Genomic DNA, 21069 nt, shown 5'->3' with positions numbered 1-21069 from the left:
TGTGACAGGAAGCACAAGACAAAACAGAATGACATTCAAGATCAATACGTTGTTCTCGACTGTTCAGAAACAGGATGGGATCCTAAAGCCAGTGACTGCACTGTGTCATCTAGCTTGTATTGTAGAGGGTATAACCTGAGCTGATGTCTACAGACCACGTGTGTTAAGGTCATAATAACATGTGTGTTGAACTGTGGTGGTCAAACGAGGGAGATGACCCAGAGGCCCCTTTCTCCATGTGCAACACCTCCCCAAAACCAAGCTGAGCTGCAGGAAAAGCTCCCCGGCTCTCTGGCCTGATATTCCACCAACACAGAAATCTATGTGCAAAGCAACTGAGGAGTGCACTGAGGGGAAAAATAGCCTGGTCTAGACTCAGTTCAGACTGCAATGCAGAGCTATGAGACAGCCTGCATTCACGTGGATGCGAGGAAGACGAGGACCCAGCATTAATGAGCTCTGACATGCAACCTTGCTCCCAACGTCAACACCAGGTGGCCGGAGAGGTGGGCTGGCGCTGTGCTGAGCCTGCCTCCGCGCAACGACAACACACAAATCAGCGGCTGCGCCACACCAAGCCCGGCCACATCACCACATCACATAGGTGCTCGTCCACCTTTCCAACACCGGCAGTCTGAAGCCAGGTTGACGGTTTTTTTTTTTTTTTTTTCTCCAAGCAGGTCACAAAGTGGAGACGCGCAGCTGTTTGCGCCAGTAGCGCAGATAAACACACCACTAATAACATATTCAAATTAAACGACTGAGATTTATTATATAAGTCTTATGTCACTGAGAAGTGATGCGTAATGCGCAGCCACCAGAGCATCCCCCAAACCAGCTGATGGGCTAAAAAAAAAACGGTCCACCCCGGTTACCTGGCAGCTGAATGCACAACTAAAGCCTGCTCCACAGCTCTCCTGTTTAATATGAGAACATAAGCACCGGAGGACAGCTTGTACCAAGCTGCCAGGGGCCGCTGGAGCCCCCCCTGGCTGTGCCCTTGATTAGCACCACCGTTTGGAAGGACCACCACGGCACCAAATCCGGTCCAGCCACCAGGTTACCGCGGAGACCACCGCTCGACCTGATCCCCTTCCTTTTTTCTTTTTTTTTTTTCTCTCCCCCAGCTGTAATATTTACCAAACTTGGCCATGAAGAGCAGCTCCAAAAACTTTGATCAAAGGCAATAAACAGAAGCAGCACTACCTGAGCAGCGCAACTCTCCCATAAATATCCCGGCTGAAGGAGAGGCTGGGTTTGTCTTCCAAGTTAGGGGTCCAGGAGAAACGTGGTTCAGGGTGTTCCGTTCCGTTCCCACCCCTGCCCTTCCTGGCGCAAACAGCCATTGGATTAGCGGCGGATCGAGGGGAGGAGAGCAGACACAGACTGCGCCATTGTTGAAACACCACTAAAAAAAAATGATCACAACTTATTCGCATCAAATAGATTTAAACGTTGCACAAAACGCGCAGTGTGCCACTCAAACAACACCAGCCTTTGGGCTGCGTGTTTTCACACCACACATCCCTCCTGCTCGTCCGGGCTATTTATTCTAGACGCACACGTGCCAGTGGCACCACAGCAGCCCCGCAATCCGAATAAAAAGCCCGATTTGTATGATACCTGTGACGCTGGGCTTTTAATTGGAAAGTTACCCCGCACGCAGTCCACCCTGGCGCAATCAGTGGCAAATATAGCCGGCCGCCGCTAGGGGCGCCCTTCCCTTACGTATCACATGAACTGTCTTCATTTCTGTCATGCGGTGGTAAACAACCACTCATAGGAAGCCGAGCGTCGTCTTTACGGGGGTCTCCAGAGAGTTACCGTGACCTAAAGCCGGGTAGAAACCCGCTCTTATCACATCCACATTAACATGTACCCCCCCTCCCCTTCTCCCCCCCTTCTCCCCCTCACACACCTCCCTCCTCCCCCAGCGGAAAACAGCACTGCCTGGCGTCCGCCATTAGGGAGCCAACTGAACAATACTGGAGACCAGAGGCGGCGGCAGCAGCGCGCAGCGCGCAGAGCAGGACAGAAAATCTCTTCAAATTAACTGTTTATTCAGTCCTAAACATGTCTCCTCGCCCCGGCGCGCCTCCTCCGAGACTCCCCGGACAGCCGCCCGGCGCCCCGCACAAGTTCCCCAAACTTTGACCAATTGGGCGTAAAAGTGGGATCTAAAAAGCCCTCTGTGAAATTCTCTTACCGGAGTAGAGCTGGAAACGGTGTAGCGCCACTTTTGTGCCTTGACATTAATCCCGGGGAGCGCGTGCGCACAACGCAGAACTTTCCACTTTCCGTCCGAAGATCGTCTCTTGAGCAGATGATTCCCTCCTCACGGGTACTTCTTCTGACGTGCTCACTACGGGAGAACATGTCAGCAACACTGAGAGGACATCGATTCATGTTTTGTGTCAAACTGCATTACGTGGACAGAACCAAGTCATCTCTGTTTGCGTAATTATTAGTGAGAAGTGTCGTCGTGTGATTTTAAGAGACCCCTTTGTGCACAGCAGCCGTTTTTTAAATATATGGTGGAATTAAAAATGCAGCAGGGGAGTTTGTTGTTTAGGTTTAGAAACTAGTTTGTAAGATAAATTTGATGGGTCATGAGATGAGCAGACACACATGCTGCGTTCCAGATGACATATGTCCCGTAGGACACTAACAAACAGTGCTCTTCGATGTTTGGACTCTTACTTTGTGGAGTGCAAGAATTTTGACTGAGTGGTGTTGTTTCAATCTGCACACTGCTGCTCTGCACTGACAGGAAATGACCTCAGCATGTGAACACATCACCCGCCAACATATCTGCAGCTTTAATTCTTTTACCCAGAAATTAACGAGTTATGTGGCCTCAATTTAACACACTAAAAAAAAAAAAAAACATTTTTCAGTCCAGCAGCAGTAGTGAAAAAGAAACGATTTTGTTCAGTGTTCGGGAACAGCTGCAGCTTCCTCAGACCATTGGGGGGTGGTGCGGTGCGGTGCCTCATCCTGTACTTGTAGTTTGGTGCATGTTTTGAGTGCATCATCCTGTACTTGTAGTTTGGTGCATGTTTCTGTACTTGACAGTGTGAACGCACTGATGCACTCAGAATAGCGAGTGTTAGTACACAAGTACACCATCTGGAACACAACAACAATTTTGGGTAAAAAATGAGCTCCCCTCTCTGAAGCTACGTTTAAATTGAACTTGTGGGACATTAAAAAAAAAAAAAAAAGGATTTGTTTGAGAGTTGTTTGTTTTTTTTAAACCCAAAAGGTTTTAGCTCGTTAGACATATTTTGTAGGCTACTTTGTCCTTTATAGATATCTTCACGATAAGAACAAGAAATTACTTTGACAAAACAGCTATAAAAAACACAACCACAAGAGCCACAAACACTGAACATTACAAGTCTGAAAAGTATGCACAAAAAAGCTAGAATAAATTAACTAAAGATCCTAAATTGCATTGATAAAGCTATAAAAAAAAAAAAAGACTGGTTTGTCCACCACAGTCTGGTCGAATGTGCACAGTCAGAGGCCTGCAGATGTAAAAGAGATCTCAACTTTCTTCAAAAATACAGCCAGCTCCGACCCTTTTGTAGAGCGCCTCCGTGTGGCTGGTCCGGTAGAGTTTGATGTCTAGTTGTAATCCAAGCTATCTGTAATTGGAAACAACTTCCACCTCAGGACCCAGCACAGCAACTGGAGCATGTTTGGACCTCTTCCTCCTTCAGTCCACCACCACCTCCTTCAGTCCACCACCATCTCCTTCAGTCCACCACCATCTCCTTCAGTCCACCACCACCTCCTTCAGTCCACCACCATCTCTCAGTCCACCACCATCTCCTTCAGTCCACCACCATCTCTCAGTCCACCATCATCTCCTTCAGTCCACCATCATCTCCTTCAGTCCACCACCACCTCCTTCAGTCCACCACCATCTCTCAGTCCACCACCACCTCCTTCAGTCCACCACCATCTCCTTCAGTCCACCACCACCTCCTTCAGTCCACCACCATCTCCTTCAGTCCACCACCATCTCCTTCAGTCCACCACCACCTCCTTCAGTCCACCACCACCTCCTTCAGTCCACCACCATCTCCTTCAGTCCACCACCATCTCCTTCAGTCCACCACCACCTCCTTCAGTCCACCACCATCTCTCAGTCCACCACCATCTCCTTCAGTCCACCACCACCTCCTTCAGTCCACCACCATCTCTCAGTCCACCATCATCTCCTTCAGTCCACCATCATCTCCTTCAGTCCACCACCATCTCCTTCAGTCCACCACCATCTCCTTCAGTCCACCACCACCTCCTTCAGTCCACCACCACCTCCTTCAGTCCACCACCATCTCTCAGTCCACCACCATCTCCTTCAGTCTCTGAGATGTTGAGCTGGAGGTGGTTGTGTTTGCACCAGTCCAGTCAACATCAGGCAAAAAAACACAAACAGAAAACACTGCTGACGAACTGCTAATGTAACTGAGAAACCTTTAGAGTGCACCTTTTTATCTCTGCTTGTGAAAAGCATGTTGCAGTGTAATGTGATTTTTGTTTGCCTATACCAGTCAGTTTGCACACATTTGATCAAAGCTGTTGTAAATTAAGTTCCATTGTGAGGTGATGCTGTGACGTGTGCGTCACCACTTCAAGTTTTTAAAGTCTGTGCATTGTTCAGGGTTTTGCAGAAGTGAATGGAAAGTAACGGATGGACATTTTAAGAATAAATAGGCTTTGTGAAATTAGAACATGTATTGGAAACGTAAAGCCACTAATATCCAGTTAAGGAGATAAGATTTCCTGAAAACACGTCCTCGTGCATACTCACGTTTCACGTGCGCACGTTTTTTGTAACCGGAACCTGAGGCAGAGTGAACCCTCTCTCATTTCCTATGTTCTCTGATAGGATCCATTCGTATTTCTTGATATATATATATTTTTTTTTCGCCGCGCAGGCGCAGGAGGAGCAATCAGGGGTCGCATGGCTTGGCAATTAAATTGCTCCATTAAGCTGATTGCACCTTATCGATACATATCACATCTCCCGTGACTACTGACTCCAGATCATCTGGCATCTTGCATCTTGATCTAGAAAGGCTTTTTTTTTTTTTTCCCTTTTCGAAGCTCAAACAAGCTGCACTGAAGTAGCTTCAAAGCTCGGGTCCAATCAGCTGCCAGGATCCGGGTTGAGAGAGTTCATACTCTGAGCTGTGTCCGTGCAATTTCTCGCGTAATTTCATCCAGACGCAAACTAGAAACCAAGCAGCCGGGCAAAATAGCTAATAATCACTAAAATGAATGTTGGACACACCTTTACAAGAACTCCATGTTATATTATAGGCTGTAATGGGAGCTTAAATACATTTAAGTGCCATTACATCAACGTAAAGTCACGACTGATTACAGCAGAGTAATTATGAGTCAGATGAAGGAACATCATGTGGGGTAGTCTGATGTGTTTCTGCATAGGGGAGGTAAAAAGTGGACTGAACAGATGATCACGTTGTTAATATGGCGGATCAGGTGCGTTCAAATGTCCCACTGAAACGTGCACATCGGATTCACGTGCAGGGTCGGCAGTAAGGAGAAACCAATTCCATCTATTCAGCTTCACGTGCATCTTCAAACGCACCAGATTAAAGGCAGCAGGAGACGGACGATGTCGGCTTTTATTTCTGAGTCAGTCTGATGAGGTGATTAGTCGGGTTGCCAGATCTTGTCTGCCAGATGCTGCGCAAAATGTCGGAGATTGCCATTTTCCCACATGCGCAAATTATCCTGAAATCTGGAAAAATGTGACACTGGATCCAGATTCAAGAAGTGACACAACGGTTATGAAATGACAATGTGTGTGTGTGTGTGTGTGTGTGTGTGTGTGTGTGTGTGTGTGTGTGTGTGTGTGTGTGTGTGTGTGTGTGTGTGTGTGTGTGTGTGTGTGTTTGTGTTGCTTCACAGGAGATGTGGTCTGATCAGTGTAAACAGACATTCCCAACACATCTAGCTGCCTCTCCTTCATTTGGTCCTCACAGACTTCATTTTTGTCCTGAATGTTTTGACACAGCTCTTAATCTTTCATGTGACTGTTGGCAGATATGACATCACAACAGCCGCTGTAAATATGGATTTTGTGTTACTTTACATCTCAGTGGGAATTATTTCATTATTTTAGTTCAGCACCATATTTAATGGAAAAATAACATTTATTTAGGTTTATGTTATGTTCATTCTAACATAAAAAGACAGAGGAAGTTTAAAAAATACAAGCTGTTTCAAATAGTCTATTACTCTTTAGGCTTGTGGTCTCTTTTATAAAAGCACAGTCAGGCTGGGGCTCCTTCTCACACGGTTTCACTTAAATCAAGTCCCAAAAAAGTGGAAGTCATCCAACATTTCGGTAGCAAAATGAGTTCAAACTAAATACAAATTTGCATGACTGAACTTTGCTCCCATTAATCACGAGGCTTATAAAACTAGGTAGCAAAATAAAATCCAACAAAAATCTATTTTATATTATTTCATATTTTGGCTGCACAGCGTTTAACTGGAATTATTGTCCTGTTTACTCAACAATAGTTACTTCTTTCCGGATGAAGTTGTGACTTACTAATCACATGTTATTATTCTATGAGATGGTTAAACCGGCAGCAAAGAGGGACACAAGTTAAAATAAACTTCAGCTCAACATGTTCATTCATCCTGCATGCATGTAATAATCCATTATCATAAGAGTAAATAGTGTTATATAAAAGTAGTATATAGAAATAGTAAATCGTCTACAATAAGTGTGGTAAAAAAGTTAACAGTAAATAGTTCAAATAAGCGTCAACCAGTTTCAACATTAAGATGCTACTGCAGTAATATATAGAAATTTAACACAAACTTCTCTGCTGGTAAATATGAACACTTTTACTGTTTTGTTAGTTGAGTTTGCTGATCATACTGTATTTACTTTTACTAAAATAACATTTTGAATGGTGGACTTCACCTCGTGATTGACAGTGAGCCACACGTCTTTTGTTTATAACATCTGAGGTACCATCAATAGAGTAAGTTACACTACTGTATATTTGCTGCAGAGTATTATTCATATAAATTCTGATTCCTCCATCCCCTCAATAACACTTACAAAAAAACAATCATATTTGTTTGAGCATAGTTCATATGTCATCTGATTGTTCATTCCAGTTATTATCAAAACGTCACTCATCTGCTGATCTGGAGTTTAGATTGTGTCACTAAACCTACGAGTGATACAACAAACACTGGAGAACAGCTGAGCGGAGTTCACTGTGAAATTGTTGACATAACTTCCTACACAGTGCTATACTAGAAAACAAAATGTTGATCATGTTTTAGTCCTTTATAAGCTGCTAGACAGAGAAAAGTAAATCAAGATTTAGTGGCTGCATCTTTGACCAGTCAGTAAGCATTCAGATACTATACTGAAGTAAAAACACCAGTACAACAGTGTAAAAGTACTCAGTTACAAATGGGAGGGATTCATTCAATTTATTGAGTAAAAATGTCATCAAGTTTCCTAAACGTGTGGAAAGTAAATTTAAAAAACATTTCATTTAATGTCTTTTACTGAAATACATATTTCTTTTACTTTGGTCCTCACAATGTGTTTTTTATATGTGCAAATTCCTCTAAAATCAAGTTGACTTTCTCTCATTTTAAACAACCTTTAGATACTTTGAGGTAAATTAAGTCGTTCAAACTAACCTCTCCATTTTAGAGGTTTTAAATCTACAAACAGGGAATTTCCTTGTTTATAGTCATTTGACTATACAGTTGTTTTTGTTTTTAAGTATACTGTATCTGCATACTTTCACAGTCGTTGGTGTGCAAGGTAAGGGGACTTCTTAATTTATAAAATGAAACAGGATTGAGAAAATCCTTCATTTTATTCAGTATTGTAACTGACTTGGAAACTTGGTTTATGCTGATTTATTTTTATATTTTCTGATGTTTTTAATGTACTCTGAGGGAATATTATGTTTCTATTAAGTGTTTATACATGTTGCTATCTCTGAGTGGGAATTTATCTGGCCGACCCCCCAGATCTAAGTGGCTTCAATAAAAAAATTACTTGTCAAAAAATGTAATAAATACAGTTAAAATAAAGTTAAATACAGTTCAAAACATTATGTTGCTGCAACAGTGATGATACAGTTTCGTTGCATCATATTAAAGAGTGAATTCTTACATATACAACAATGTGTCAACATTCTATATTCCTTCTTGAATTAGATGTTTGTAGAGGTTTATTTTCACTTTGACAATGAAGCCCTTTCCATCATTCCTATTATTAGCAACAAGAAGTCTCTGGAACGTCCTGCACAATATTCTCATAATCAGGAACATCCTCTCTCAGAGTGATGGATGAAAAACGAGTCCATGCATTTTTTTTTTTTACTTCCAGGCTGGACTATTGTAATTCCTTATTTTCAGGATGTCCCAGAAACTGAAAGGCCAAAGTCCAAACTGCTCCCATATTAGCTTGTCTTCATTGGCTTCCTGTAAAATCTGAAATGTTAAATCCTGTTCCTTACTTACAAAGCCACCAAATGACCACGCTCCAATCATATCCTAAAAACCTTGTGGTACCATATCATCCAAGTAGAACCGTATACTTTCAGAGTGCAGGTCTACTTGGGGTTCCTTGAGTTTCTAAAAGTAGAATCTGAGGCAGAGCCTTCAGCTTTCAGGCTCCTCTCCTGTGGAAGCAGCTCCAAGTTTCAGGAGGCAGACACCCTCTCTAGTTTTAAAATTAGGCTTAAAACTTTTCTTTCAGATAAAGTTTATAGTTAGATCTGTCTTAGGTGATCCTGAACCCTCCCTTAGTCCTGCTGCTACAGGCCTCGGCTGCTGGAGCTCCTCCCCTCACCTCGGTCTTCCACTCTCCATGCGCTTTTCATGCCACCATTGCATCTCATTAGCTTTGTGTCCTCTCTCCTTACCTCTGCAGGTATCTGTGCCTCTGGAGCAGCATGTTTCTGATCTGTGGTTACCAGCCATAGTGTCTATGGGTTGTCTTTCTATGCTGTTCTTTTCTGTCTCTGCTCTCCCTTCAGCCCGACCCGTCGAGGCAGATGACCACCCAGTTCTGAATCGGATTCTGTCGGAGAATCATTCCTGTTAAAAGTGAGTAATTTCACATAGAAATCATTTAAAACTAAAGATACATGTATTATTATCCTTACATCTATTGATTATTATTATTTATATAATGCTCACTTGTCAGGGTAAAATGAAATAACATCATGTGTTCAATCAGATAATAAACACTTCAAATACAATAGTCGTGCGCTTGATTTGGCTGTTTCACGCCTCATTTATCGTCACCTCTCTTCTGTCTTCTTCCAAATTAAAAAAAAAAAAATCAAAACATGGCGTATACGGCGTCTCGACAGAATTCAAAAGTTCCCATTTAATGAATGAACACTAGCAGAGAAACCAGAGTGCAAATATGTACACATTTTATTATGGACATAGACGCAGCCTCAGTGTTGGCGGTGAGTGTCTGCAGTTTCTCCACAGACACCACTGAACTCTCTCACACACAACATCTTTCTGCAGGAAACATTCAGAGCCAAACAAAAGCAAAGCAGGAGTCAGCAGAGGGAACCACGAGGGTTAAAACTATCACCAAACTCAGAGATTTCAGAGGAACTGCCTGTTCAGACTGCTCTTAAAGGAGCTTTTTACTGTTTCACTCTTTTGGCATTTTTTTGTGTTAATGCTGTAGTTTCTGATTTTTTTTTTTTTTTTTTCTTCCCTCCACGTTTCATTTCCACAAATTGTCACAAATCAACAAGGCAGACTCTTGAAAATGTGTAATCCATTAAAGTGGAGTTTAACAATAGAGCTTTCTGTTTCAGCCTCACCACTGTGGTGCAGCCATTTTTGTTCAAGCACCATTATGGAGGCCAGATTGATTTGAAAAGCCTGTTTTACAATAATGATAGTAGAACTTTCAATAAAAATATATTTTATGTTTCCTGTGATGGTTTCAAGAGTCTAATGTTGATTTTCTTCCCATTTGGAGATAAATAGGAATCAATCCCAGAGCGGAAGCAAGGAAACACGTGAAGCATGAAGAGAGACGGTCTGATTCGAGAGTCGTCTCTGGTTTTTAAGATCCTTCCCTGATAGCTCAGGCATGGTCATCCTCCAACCGCCCTCTAGCTCCCAAAGATTGGACATTGTTCTTCAAAGTCCATCTGACACTAATCCACTACAGAGCTACCCAGAAGACACCAAAACAACCTAACCGATTCCTCCCTCTGTAATGAGACAACACCCGGGACGCCACAGCTGAGAGGGGTGAAACATGTCAAGATTCAAGTCTCATTACAGAGTCAGCAGGGTGCGCTTCAGTTGTGAAGCATCCATATGCTGGTTAAAAGCTGTGACACCAGATAAGAAAGAGGTAAGCAGCTCTGCAGTGAGTCGATTGAGAAGAACGTGGTCAGGAAATGACAGGAAAACAGGAAGTGGGAGGAGAAAGTTTCCTATAAAGACGGGAGACTCAAACTGGAGCCAGCTGGGTGATTTGCAGGTGATGAACACGCTACTTTTCATGTTGTTTTACCACACGGAAGTTCATAAAAACAAAACCTGCCTCAGAATAATAAAGAGATCTGATTACATGTTTAATGAAACAGGCGTCCATTTTGTCTCCGCTTGCTACAACCTCAGCAGTTTGACTCTTTTTGGGACAGTTTGTGTGTCGTCAGTGAGACCGGGTCACAGAACTGAAAGCAAACTATTTCAAATCTGCGGATTCATAGCAGTCAGATTTACACGTGCTATTGTGCTGTGCGTTAAAATGCACGGTTCACATTAGACGCGTATTGCTGGCCTGATCGGGGCTCACAGGCAACATTTCACAGGGAAAATCTGTCCGTGTTCTCACAAAACTAAAGTTTTGTCTTGCTGCAGACGGGCTCCTTCAGTGTCACTTATAAAATGCGGATGAGAAAGATTGTCAGAGGAGACTGAAGGGGAGCGTTTGTTGAAATCTGATTGGCTGTCCTGCACTGACAGGCTCGTTAGTGTCCGTGTAAAAAAAACAAAAAAACAAAACCCTACCAAGCTTTTCAATGTATAAACGGTTACTAACAGAGTGGTGGGACGTGTTTTAGCCCTTCAAAGTAAATTGACATTTTTTAACTATACAAACTAAATAACTTAACTTCACTCCTACAGTGGCAACCAAACATGTGCTGTTATCACAGGTCACTTTATAACCGTATATATGTGTGTGTATATATATATATATATATATATATATATATATTTAGTATGTGATTATGTACAGACCAGAAAATATAAACAGCAACTCTGTGCGCCGAAGGATCCATTCATTAAAAACGTCTATTTCTTTAGTTACTTCACATCTAACGAGTGTGAATCAAGACAATGAGCTGGGAATGACAGCAACATGATGTGTTGTGTGTTCGCCCCGGGAGCTGAATCAGTGTTTGAACTCTGACCTTACTCTTTTAAAAGTGATATTACCGAGTTGTAAGACTAGAGAACTCGTCACTGATCGAGAGCAACCCAGAGATGTTATTAGATATTAGAGGTGTCGGCATGCAAACGAGATAAAAATATAAATGTGATTTGGGTGTAGAAATTTACACAGAAACAATTGATGATTTGTTATTTTAGCTTTTAGGAAATAGTTCGCAAAATCTGACTGACATTTCCGGAGGGGGGGGGGGGAGAGGCAACACTCACAAGTTAATACAGTGAAATAATCCATTCTAAAGTAACGTTTTACCAAAAACAACATGAGTGCTGAAGATTTAACTTGGTCCAAGTGAAATGAAGTGGAAAAAAAAAAGTAATGTTCTTTTAAACGTAACCCCCACACTCCACAAAAAAACCCCGACAATATAAACACACGTACACACACAAGCTACATCAACAATCAACACACACATCTATCATCTCCGCCCTGACAGCAGGTGGAGCTCGGAGAAAAGGCACGACACAGGAGGGCTTCAGTCCTGGAAGTTACTCCTCAGAGGGAAGAGCGAGTTTCTGGCTGCCTCCTTCCAGCCAGAAGCTGCAGAGTGACGGCATCATCAACAAAGGACGGACTGCTCGATGGTGACTCCAGCCTTTAATCGACCGATGGGCCAGCGCAGAGCTGAGGGGCCGGTCAGGAGTCAGCTGTCATCACTGACCTTCAGTCTTCCAGAACTTTACGCAACAGGAAGTCAGTTTTTAATTTCACTTCATTCACTACAAGGATCCAACAAACTCTTCACCTTCAATGAGCTCGGAGGAGCATCTTTGCTACAACTCCAAATTCAGATGTGTGTGTTTATTTGTGTGTTTTGCTGTGTTGGTCAGACTTGGCGTGACCTTTGACTTGATCAGAGGAGGCATCACTGCAGCTGGACTCTGTACGCACAGATGAGGAGCTTCACCTGAGGACAGACAAAAAAGAAACCGTTAGCAGTGTTATCCACGACTGCCTCGCTGCAAAGATAGCTTGACCTTTAACCCTCCTGTACCGACTGAGACAACAAAACAGAAATTAAGAGGTTTTGACAGTATCTTTGATTGACAGGACCAAACACTTTGTGTCTGGGAGGCTGTTTGTCTGCTGCAGAGAAACTGTTATGTTTTATATATTTTACGTGAAATATAAAAAACAACAACTTTAAGAGTAAAGCTGATTGTACTGAATATGTTTCTTATTGTGAACGAAGGCCATGAAAACCAACAATGAATGCATTCTATTACCAAGTATTGTGTGTGAATCCGAAGCCTCTTGTTATTTCTCTATGCCAGGCCCATTCAACTGGCGGTCCGTGGGCAGGATATGGCCCTATTGAATTTTTCTATGACCTGAAAGAGGCTACCTGCTAATGCCAAAGTACGTATATATTTGTAAACAAGGGGTGACCATCTTCAGTCGTAGACCATCTCTGTGAGCAACCCTGGCGACAGGAGACGGGGAGGATCAGGGAAACCCTGTGTGTGTGTGTGTGTGTGTGTGTGTGTGTGTGTGTGTGTGTGTGTGTGTGTGATTGGCTGCAACAGGCCTACACCTGTTCAAATTGTAATCTGTGCCAGAGAAACTCATGTTGGCTGAGCTAACAACAACATTGAAAGTGTCTTTTTCAAAGCAAAAATATCAACACATTGTTGGTTTTGGTCTTTTCTGATAAAAATGTGGAATCCTGATGATGTCCATTTAAATTAAGTCTCTGCCACCATCACTAAAAAGATCAATCTCACCTGGCTGCACACAGTTCCTTTTTCATTCTGGCACTTGAGGATGTTTCATTACAGACTAGAAGAACTGATGTTTCCTCAGCTGTTTTTATTCTCTTTATTAATGGAAGCTTGAGATGAAACTGTGGCTTCTGAACAACGTTTGAGTCGGAGCAGTGTTACATGATTCTGGATGCTTTGTCAACATTAACTTTGACAGAAACATGTAAACTATGTTATTTTGGGTTGATAGATAAACTTGATTGAATCCAAAAACTGCAGAAACGTTTCAACCCCTGCAGGCTTTAAAAGTCTCTGTAAACGCTTTGGAGCTTTTTCCTTTCGACTCCCTTTGAGATGAAGTTGCCATGTTTTGCTCCACGTACACGGAAGAAGATGAAACACAATCCACAGTCTTTTTTATGTAATCCACCCTTCATAGTACTATGAACCAGGATGTTATCACTATGATAAAGTAATCTACTGAAACAGGTTGCACCTTTTTGCAGGACGACCCCAGCTGAGAAAAAATAGTGGGTCTCATTGAAGTGACAGAAAAGGCTGTTGATGCAAAAAAAAAAAATTATTTTGTCTTTTCAGGGCTTTCATAAAACATGGTCAGCATTTGAATATTTTAATATTAAAAGATTTAACAAAACCTCCATTAAAAACTATTGAGCGAGAGCTACAGCATTATTTATTGGTTCACTCTGCAGTGTCGTATGCTAATATTACATAACATCAAAGCTTTCAGTACAGTTGGCTGCATACACATTTTTGTTTTGTCACTGAAGTTGCGGTGTTAAGCTCACCAGCAGTGTTGATTTGTGCACTTCTTGGTCAAGAAAGGTGCTCACTCCCAGTTTCCTTATTTATTGTTCATAATACAACTTTTAAGAATAAATCCAAATCCTGATATTACCATATCACACAACTGTAAACGTGCAGACTGAGTGACAATAAAATAAAAATTAAAAAAAAATCTGATTAAATGATAAAAAAAAGAAGACATTTCTCAATTCTAAAAACTGTCGTTAACCAGATTGCACAATGGCGTGAACAGCAGCAGAGGCTTTTATATGCATGTTTAAACATTGTGTGTGTGTGTGTGTGTGTGTGTGTGTGTGTGTGTGTGTGTGTGTGTGTGTGTGTGTGTGTGTGTGTGTGTGTGTGTGTGTGTGTGTGTGTGTGTGTGTGTGTGTGTGTGTGTGTGTGTGTGTGTGTGTGTGTGTGTGTGTGTGTGTGTGTGTGTGTGTGTGACCTTGGCTGCTGGTGCCTCTGCTAGACGAATGAAGAGTCTGTTAATGCCTGCGACCGGGCTGAAGGAGTAGATGAAGTGACTATCCTGAACGGTCGGAGAAAAAAAGAACACATTAGTAAAAACTCGTATATCCCCTCTCAATATATAGATTTAGTCAACAAAAACACATTTAATCCTGACTGTGACATTTAAGAACATGGCTGCATAGTGTCCTGTAAACTGTTTCTACAGTTGTAAGCAATTTTAGTCCCATGAACAAATGCTCCTCTGTGTCACAAGTAACAGTGAAAGTTACCATCAAGAGTTACTGAAGGTAAAAATAGTTTATGTGTGTACCACAGTCTATTGTCCATGTTAATATTTGTATTATTTTGAATATGATGAAAAAAAAGGTCATGATATATATTATACTATAACACATAATATGGTAATGATAATACTTCATACTTGTTGGTATGATGTCATAGCATGAACGAGCGGAATAGTATGACGTGAATGACAGAAGCACAGCAACAAGAAGAATGGCTGAAAGAAGCTCCACAGTGGAGACATTAGTTCGAGGAAGGGAGCAACTTCAGAAGTGTGCATGTAATATTAATGTTAATTTTTACGGAATATTTGAAGGTAAAGAATTTTGTTCTTGCAGAAATACCCTGTAATATTAATTTACGGCAACGTCGTCCACCCTTGCTCTGATCCTGCTTCTGTTTACCTATTTGTCTTTTACCTAACTTCTTTTGTATTTGTTGTGATGAACCTCGTGGTAAATGATTTTATGTACGTGCTGTCTGCCGTCTGGGAACCCACCAGGAAGATGGGCAGCTGGAACTTGTCGTTGAGCACCACAGCGTGAACGCTGCAGGATCCGCAGAGCCTGGCTGTGATCTCATTCAGGAAGTTGGCGTGGAAGATGAAGAGGAGGATGCCCGAACCTGAAAAAGTAGGAAGGGACAGCAGCGATATGGGATATGAATACAGGGAAGGATGAAATTGTAGAGACAGTTTTGAAGAGAATCCACATTAAACGTGAGACGTGAGTGGCGAGTAGCCTCTATTGAAGAGATTGTCCCGTTCAAACCACACAACCTCTGACCTCTGCTCAGCTTCCTGATGTCAGGACCAGCTGTCTGTCCTTCAGTAGCATAGAGGCGCTATGAGAACAGAGTCTTCACCAGGCTGACTCAGCAGAAATGAACTGGACAAGAATACGATTCAGGCTCAGAGGGAGGAAATCAGCATTGTTGTGATATTTTGGTTTATTATCACTGCTTTGAATGCCTTCAGTTTGTGTGTCACTGAGAGTCAGTGTTGAATGATACATTTAAAAACATGACAACTTATCTGTTTGGTGAGACAAGTGATTGACAGCGGCTTCTAAAAAGCTTTTACCTGGATTGACCTTTAGAAGTCTCTCACAATATCATGTGTATGCTCCGTGGCGTTTTGTGTAACGTGATCTTATCCCCGACAGAAAAACAGCCAACCAGCATCTCTCACGCTGTTTGCGATGGTAATATGGTACATTTAGAAATTATACCGCCAGTTAAGAACTGATGACCTTCAAACGTAAAATTTGTGTCTTACCTTCTGGTTGTGGTTGCGGTTTGAAGCCGAACTCCAGGGAGAAGTCAGGTCCCTCACAAAGCCTGTGGCAGGCCAGAGGGAAGACGGGCTCCAGCAGCACCAGCCGAGACTCAAAGTACGCTCGGATGGTGTCCTCCGCCACGCTGGACAGCCTGAGAGACGGACAGATGGGCAGGCAGTTGATTTCAAACTGCTGTGTCACCATATGTGTCTGGGACAGAGTGCTGTGTACAAACTATGGACATCACGTGAAAAGTTTCTTTAACATTGTAAAGTTCAGATTTATTTTTTCTGAGGCCTTAAGCCATCATTGAAATACGGTTATTGTCATCTCTCCTCACGGTCTGGAAGCTGTGGTTATTACTCACATGCTGATGTGGTCCTTGATGAGGTCGCACACCATGAGATTGTTGCCGAGTTTGGCGAAGTACATGGCTGTGTTCTTGTGCTTGGACAGGATGTTGCAGTCAGCTCCATTCTCCAGCAGGAGGCGTACTATGTCTGCGTTCCCTCTTTTGCATGCCTGCAGTGAAGCACAAAATATTTATCAACACAACCTCAGTATGTGTACAGAGAACACTGTGGATATGAGGCCAAAGGGTACAAATCTTCCTTTTTTTCCCCCATCTCTGCCAGTTTTGTCACCTTTTTGCTAAATTCCTGTAACATTTATTCACACTTCAATTGATGAGATAATCCAGGATAATTCACAGTTGCCACTGGTCTCAATTATAAAGGCATACAGTGCATCCGGAAAGTATTCACAGCGCTTCACTTTTTCCACATTTTGTTATGTTACAGCTTTATTCCAAAATGGATTAAATTCATTTTTTCCCTCAATATTCTACACACAATACCCCATAATGATTAAGTCACAAAGCCGGTAACCACCTGGACTATATTTTCACCAGAAACTGCTCCACATCTAACCTCACTGTAACTCCACTTCATGTCTCTGACCACTTCTTTATCTCTTACTCTCTCAAACCGACAACCCTCCCACATCAACAGACTCTGTATCTCTCTCCCTCCTCTGTTTTATCTGCCCTCCCTTCAGCTGACTCTTTCTCACTCATGCATCCTAACTCTGCCACAGACACTGTCCTTTCTACTCTGTCTTCCTCTCTTGATTCTCTCTGTCCTCTTACATTACGACAGGCCCGCAAGTCCTCCCCAGCTCCGTGGTTGTCTGACTCGGTGCTCCCAGAGAGTCACTGTGAGAGCGGCAGAAAGGAAATGGAGAAAATCTAACCACCCTGACGACCTGCTCACCTATCAATCTCTCCTCTCCTCTTTCTCTGCCTCTATCTCTGCAGCCAAAAGCTCCTTCTACCTAACCAGAATTCAATCCTCATTTTCCAATCCCAAAAAGCTATTCTCCATCTTTTCCAACCTCCTTGACTCCCCCCTCCTCCCTCCATCCTTCTGCCGAGCCACTTTGTCAACTACTTTACTAAAAAGATAGATGACATACGCTCCTCATTTTCAAACCCAGCTTCTGCAAATACATTTCCATCATCTTCATCCCCTTCGCTTTCCTCTTTCACCCCCGTCTCCCAATCAAGTTCTCACCTTGGTAACCTCCGCCCGCCCAACCACCTGCCCCCTTTGACCCCATCCCATCTCATATTCTCCAGTCTATTGCTCCTGACCTTCTTCCTTTTCTCACCCATCTCATCAACACTTCCCTGTCAACTGTCTGTTTCCTGAACTCTCTGAAGGAGAGAGTGAACCCTCTCCTGAAGAAACCCCCCCTCAACCCGGCTGAAGTAAACAACTACAGACCGTCTCTCTTCTCCCCTTTCTTTCCAAAACTCTCAAACGAGCTATCTTCAATCAACTCTCCTCCTATCTTCACCATTATAACCTTTTTGACCCTCACCAGTCTGGTTTCAACAGGCCACTCAACAGAGACGATCCTCCTTCTGTCTCTGAGCAGCTTCCCACTGCTAGAGCAGCCTCTCTCTCTTCTGTCCTCATCCTTCTAGACCTTCTGCTGCATTGGACACAGTGAACCACCAGATCCTTCTTTCCTCCTTCAGGACCTCGGTGTCTCAGGCTCTGCTCTCTCCCTGTTCTCATCCTACCTCAACGACCTCACCTACCGGGTAACTTGGAGAGGATCTGTGTCTGAACCTTGTCCTCTCACTACTGGTGTCCCTCAAGGCTCTGTCCTGGGTCCCCTCCTCTTCTCTCTGTACACCAACTCTCTCGGTTCTGTCATTCACTCGCATGGCTTTTCCTACCACAGCTATGCTGATGACACCCAACTGATGGCAGCAATTACAGCCTCAAATCTTTTTGAGTATGATGCTATAAGCTTGGCACACCTATTTCTGGGCAGTTTCTCCCATTCTTCTTTGCAGGACCTCAAGCTCCATCAGGTTGGATGGGGAGCGTCGGTGCACAGCCATTTTCAGATCTCTCCAGAGATGTTCAATCGGCTTCAAGTCTGGGCTCTGGCTGGGCCACTCAAAGACATTCACAGAGTTGTCCCGAAGCCACTCCTTTGTTATCTTGGCTGTGTGCTTCAAGTTGTTGTCCTGTTGGAAGATGAACCTTCGCCCCAGTCTGAGGTCCAGAGTGCTCTGGAGAAGGTTTTCATCAAGGATGTCTCTGTACATCGCTGCATTCATCTTTCCCTCCATCCTGACTAGTCTCCCAGTTCCTGCCGCTGAAAAACATCCCCACAGCATGATGCTGCCACCACCATGCTTCACCGTAGAGATGGTATTGGCCAGGTGATGAGCGGTGCCTGGTTTCCTCCAGACATGACGCTTGGCATTCAGGCCAAAGAGTTCAATCTTTGTTTCATCAGACCAGAGAATTTAGTTTCTCATGGTCTGACAGTCCTTCAGGTGCCTTTTGGTAAACTCCAGGTGGGCTGTCATGAGCCTTTTACTGAGGAGTGGCTTCCGTCTGGCCACTCTACCATACAGGCCTGCTTGGTGGAGTGCTGCAGAGATGGTTGTCCTTCTGGAAGGTTCTCCTCTCTTCACAGAGCAACGTTGGAGCTCTGTCAGAGTGACCATCCGGTTCTTGGTCACCTCCCTGACTAAGGTCCTTCTCCCCCAATCGCTCAGTTTGGCCGGGCGGCCGACTCTAGGAAGAGTCCTGGTGGTTCAAATGTGATTTTTTTTTTCTCGTTTTTTTTATTAGGGCCCGAGCACCGATGGTGCGAAAGCCCTATTGTTTGTTTTTTTAATAGATTTGCAAACATTTCAAAAAAACCTTTTTTTCATGTTATCATTATGGGGTATTGTGTTTAGAATTTCGAGGAAAAAAATTAATTTAATCCATTTTGGAATAAAGCTGTAACATAACAAAATGTGGAAAAAGTGAAGCGCTGTGAATACTTTCCAGATGCTCAACATGGGTATGAAAGCCTGATTTTGAGAATAACAAAAAAACTACCAGGCACACGTTTTTCAGAAATTTTCAACAGGAAAGCTGCAACCTCCAACATGAAATCATTAATCTTGCCATTTTGGACTCAAAGAAACAGCACACTTGCACAAAATGAATAAGTCCTGTAAAGGACTGCAGACCTTGTGAATTCATCTGTAATTTGTAAGTGACAATCAACAGTAAAATGGGAGGCCGGCACCATTTGTGATCTGCCAGTAAGTGCTGGCAAATTGCTTTTGTAAAGCAGCTCGCCACACATCTACAGATGATATATTGTTTGTATGTTCCACAGAAAAACCTAAGTGAAAGTTGAGGTTTGTGTATAAAATGCATCATTACCTTCATCAGTGCCGTTTCCCCTCCCAGCGTCTGAGCGTTGACGTAGGAGCCCGCCTCCAGCAGGATCGCAACAGTTGTCAAAAAATTCTGACAGAAATAAAATACAGGTTTAATACAACATGCGAGTGTCTGTATTTCAGACCACATGTCTCTCCAAAAAAACTTTGTGTGTATGATTTGTGATGCTGCATGAAAATATTTGGTTAACATCTTATGGTACCAAAGATCAATGGTCCCCAAACTATTTAAAATCATGGCAACTCTTCAAAGGAGTTTTCTTTTTAATGGCAACCCCTATTCCCGACCAGGAAGGTATTTCAATGAACTTAATGATAACTTAACATTTTTACTGGCACAAACAAACCTATTTTTACTCAGAAAAATAAATTAAAGGTTAGTGTACAGATCTTCAGATAAATATTGTGGGTAAATGGTTTTCTTTTGTTCTACAAAATGAAATTTGTCTCATCATCAAAGTTTTCAAGGGCCTCAAGTATCAATCAACCCATTCTCATTCTTTATATCAGAATTTTCTACAGTTTCTGCACTGAAGGTACTCAGGGCTTTTTAAAAGAGTTTATTACATGATTTCAATGTTTCAGCTTATTTTTTTAATTTAATTTGGATGCATTAAAAACAAAAACAAATTTATATAGAGTAAAAGGCGTCTAGTTTTTTATGTGATCAAATGTTACCGAGTGGCATATTTGGCACAACCTTATGGACTCGGTAATGCAAAGGCACCCACTATGGGAGCTACAGCTGTTGAGTGATGCTGGTGATGGTGCAAATTATCTGATTACATACAGCAGTGTTATTCTGCTGCATTTTGTTTTTTCACTGGGGATTGGAAATAAAAGCTATTAGAAACAAATCACACGTGAAGCCCCCCCTTCTCATCTTTAGGTAAGAGGCCGAGTTACCTTTTCGGCAGCATGCATCAGGGCTGTGGTGCCGTTCTTCTGTCGTCCATTCACCCTCACCCCCTTCTTTATCAGCAACCGGAGGATGTCGTCCTGCCCCCCTGCTGCTGCCAGCATGCTGAGGGACATCCCGCTGACATCCTGTGGACAAACAGACAGTCACAGTATTACAGATAAAGGAGGTAAAATGACCAGTTGTAGTTTGTACTGTATTACGGCTCAACAGGGGAAATCTCTCAACAAAACGAACAAGAACTCAAAACAAAATATTTCTCAGAGGTTTTTTGAAAACTCACCAAGCTGTAAACGACAGAGACCCTC

At 42.8% G+C, this 21069-nt stretch overlaps 2 protein-coding genes across 4 annotated transcripts in view; both read right to left on the bottom strand.

Moving 5' to 3' along the window:
* zmym2 (zinc finger, MYM-type 2) overlaps positions 1–2247 on the bottom strand; it is a 33191-nt gene extending 30944 nt beyond the window's left edge. Inside the window, exon 1 of one of the 3 annotated variants that reach the window (XM_069713371.1) lies at positions 2207–2247. The gene's annotated coding sequence lies outside the window, so the exon portion shown is untranslated. Of the gene's footprint in view, positions 1–1206; positions 1408–2206 lie in introns of those variants that run through there. The other 2 variants (XM_069713372.1, XM_069713370.1) reach the window with 2 other exon arrangements.
* Positions 2248–9403: 7156 nt separating this feature from the next.
* mphosph8 (M-phase phosphoprotein 8) overlaps positions 9404–21069 on the bottom strand; it is a 35930-nt gene continuing 24264 nt past the window's right edge. The window contains exons 8-14 of the mRNA XM_069713360.1: positions 20749–20889; positions 19826–19912; positions 16447–16601; positions 16079–16230; positions 15302–15426; positions 14495–14578; positions 9404–12440 (exon numbers count right to left, since the gene is read on the bottom strand). Of these exons, the coding sequence (XP_069569461.1) occupies positions 12399–12440; positions 14495–14578; positions 15302–15426; positions 16079–16230; positions 16447–16601; positions 19826–19912; positions 20749–20889 (786 nt within the window). The 3' untranslated portion in view covers positions 9404–12398. The remainder of the gene's footprint in view (positions 12441–14494; positions 14579–15301; positions 15427–16078; positions 16231–16446; positions 16602–19825; positions 19913–20748; positions 20890–21069) is intronic.

This window comes from Brachyistius frenatus, unplaced genomic scaffold (assembly GCF_029030835.1).
Source record: "Brachyistius frenatus isolate BFR_SWC_R1_liver_20210118 unplaced genomic scaffold, ASM2903083v1 Contig_118, whole genome shotgun sequence".
Lineage (NCBI taxonomy): Eukaryota > Metazoa > Chordata > Actinopteri > Embiotocidae > Brachyistius > Brachyistius frenatus.
Note: the sequence above shows the minus strand (reverse complement) of the source record. Positions and strands in the feature narration are given on the sequence as shown.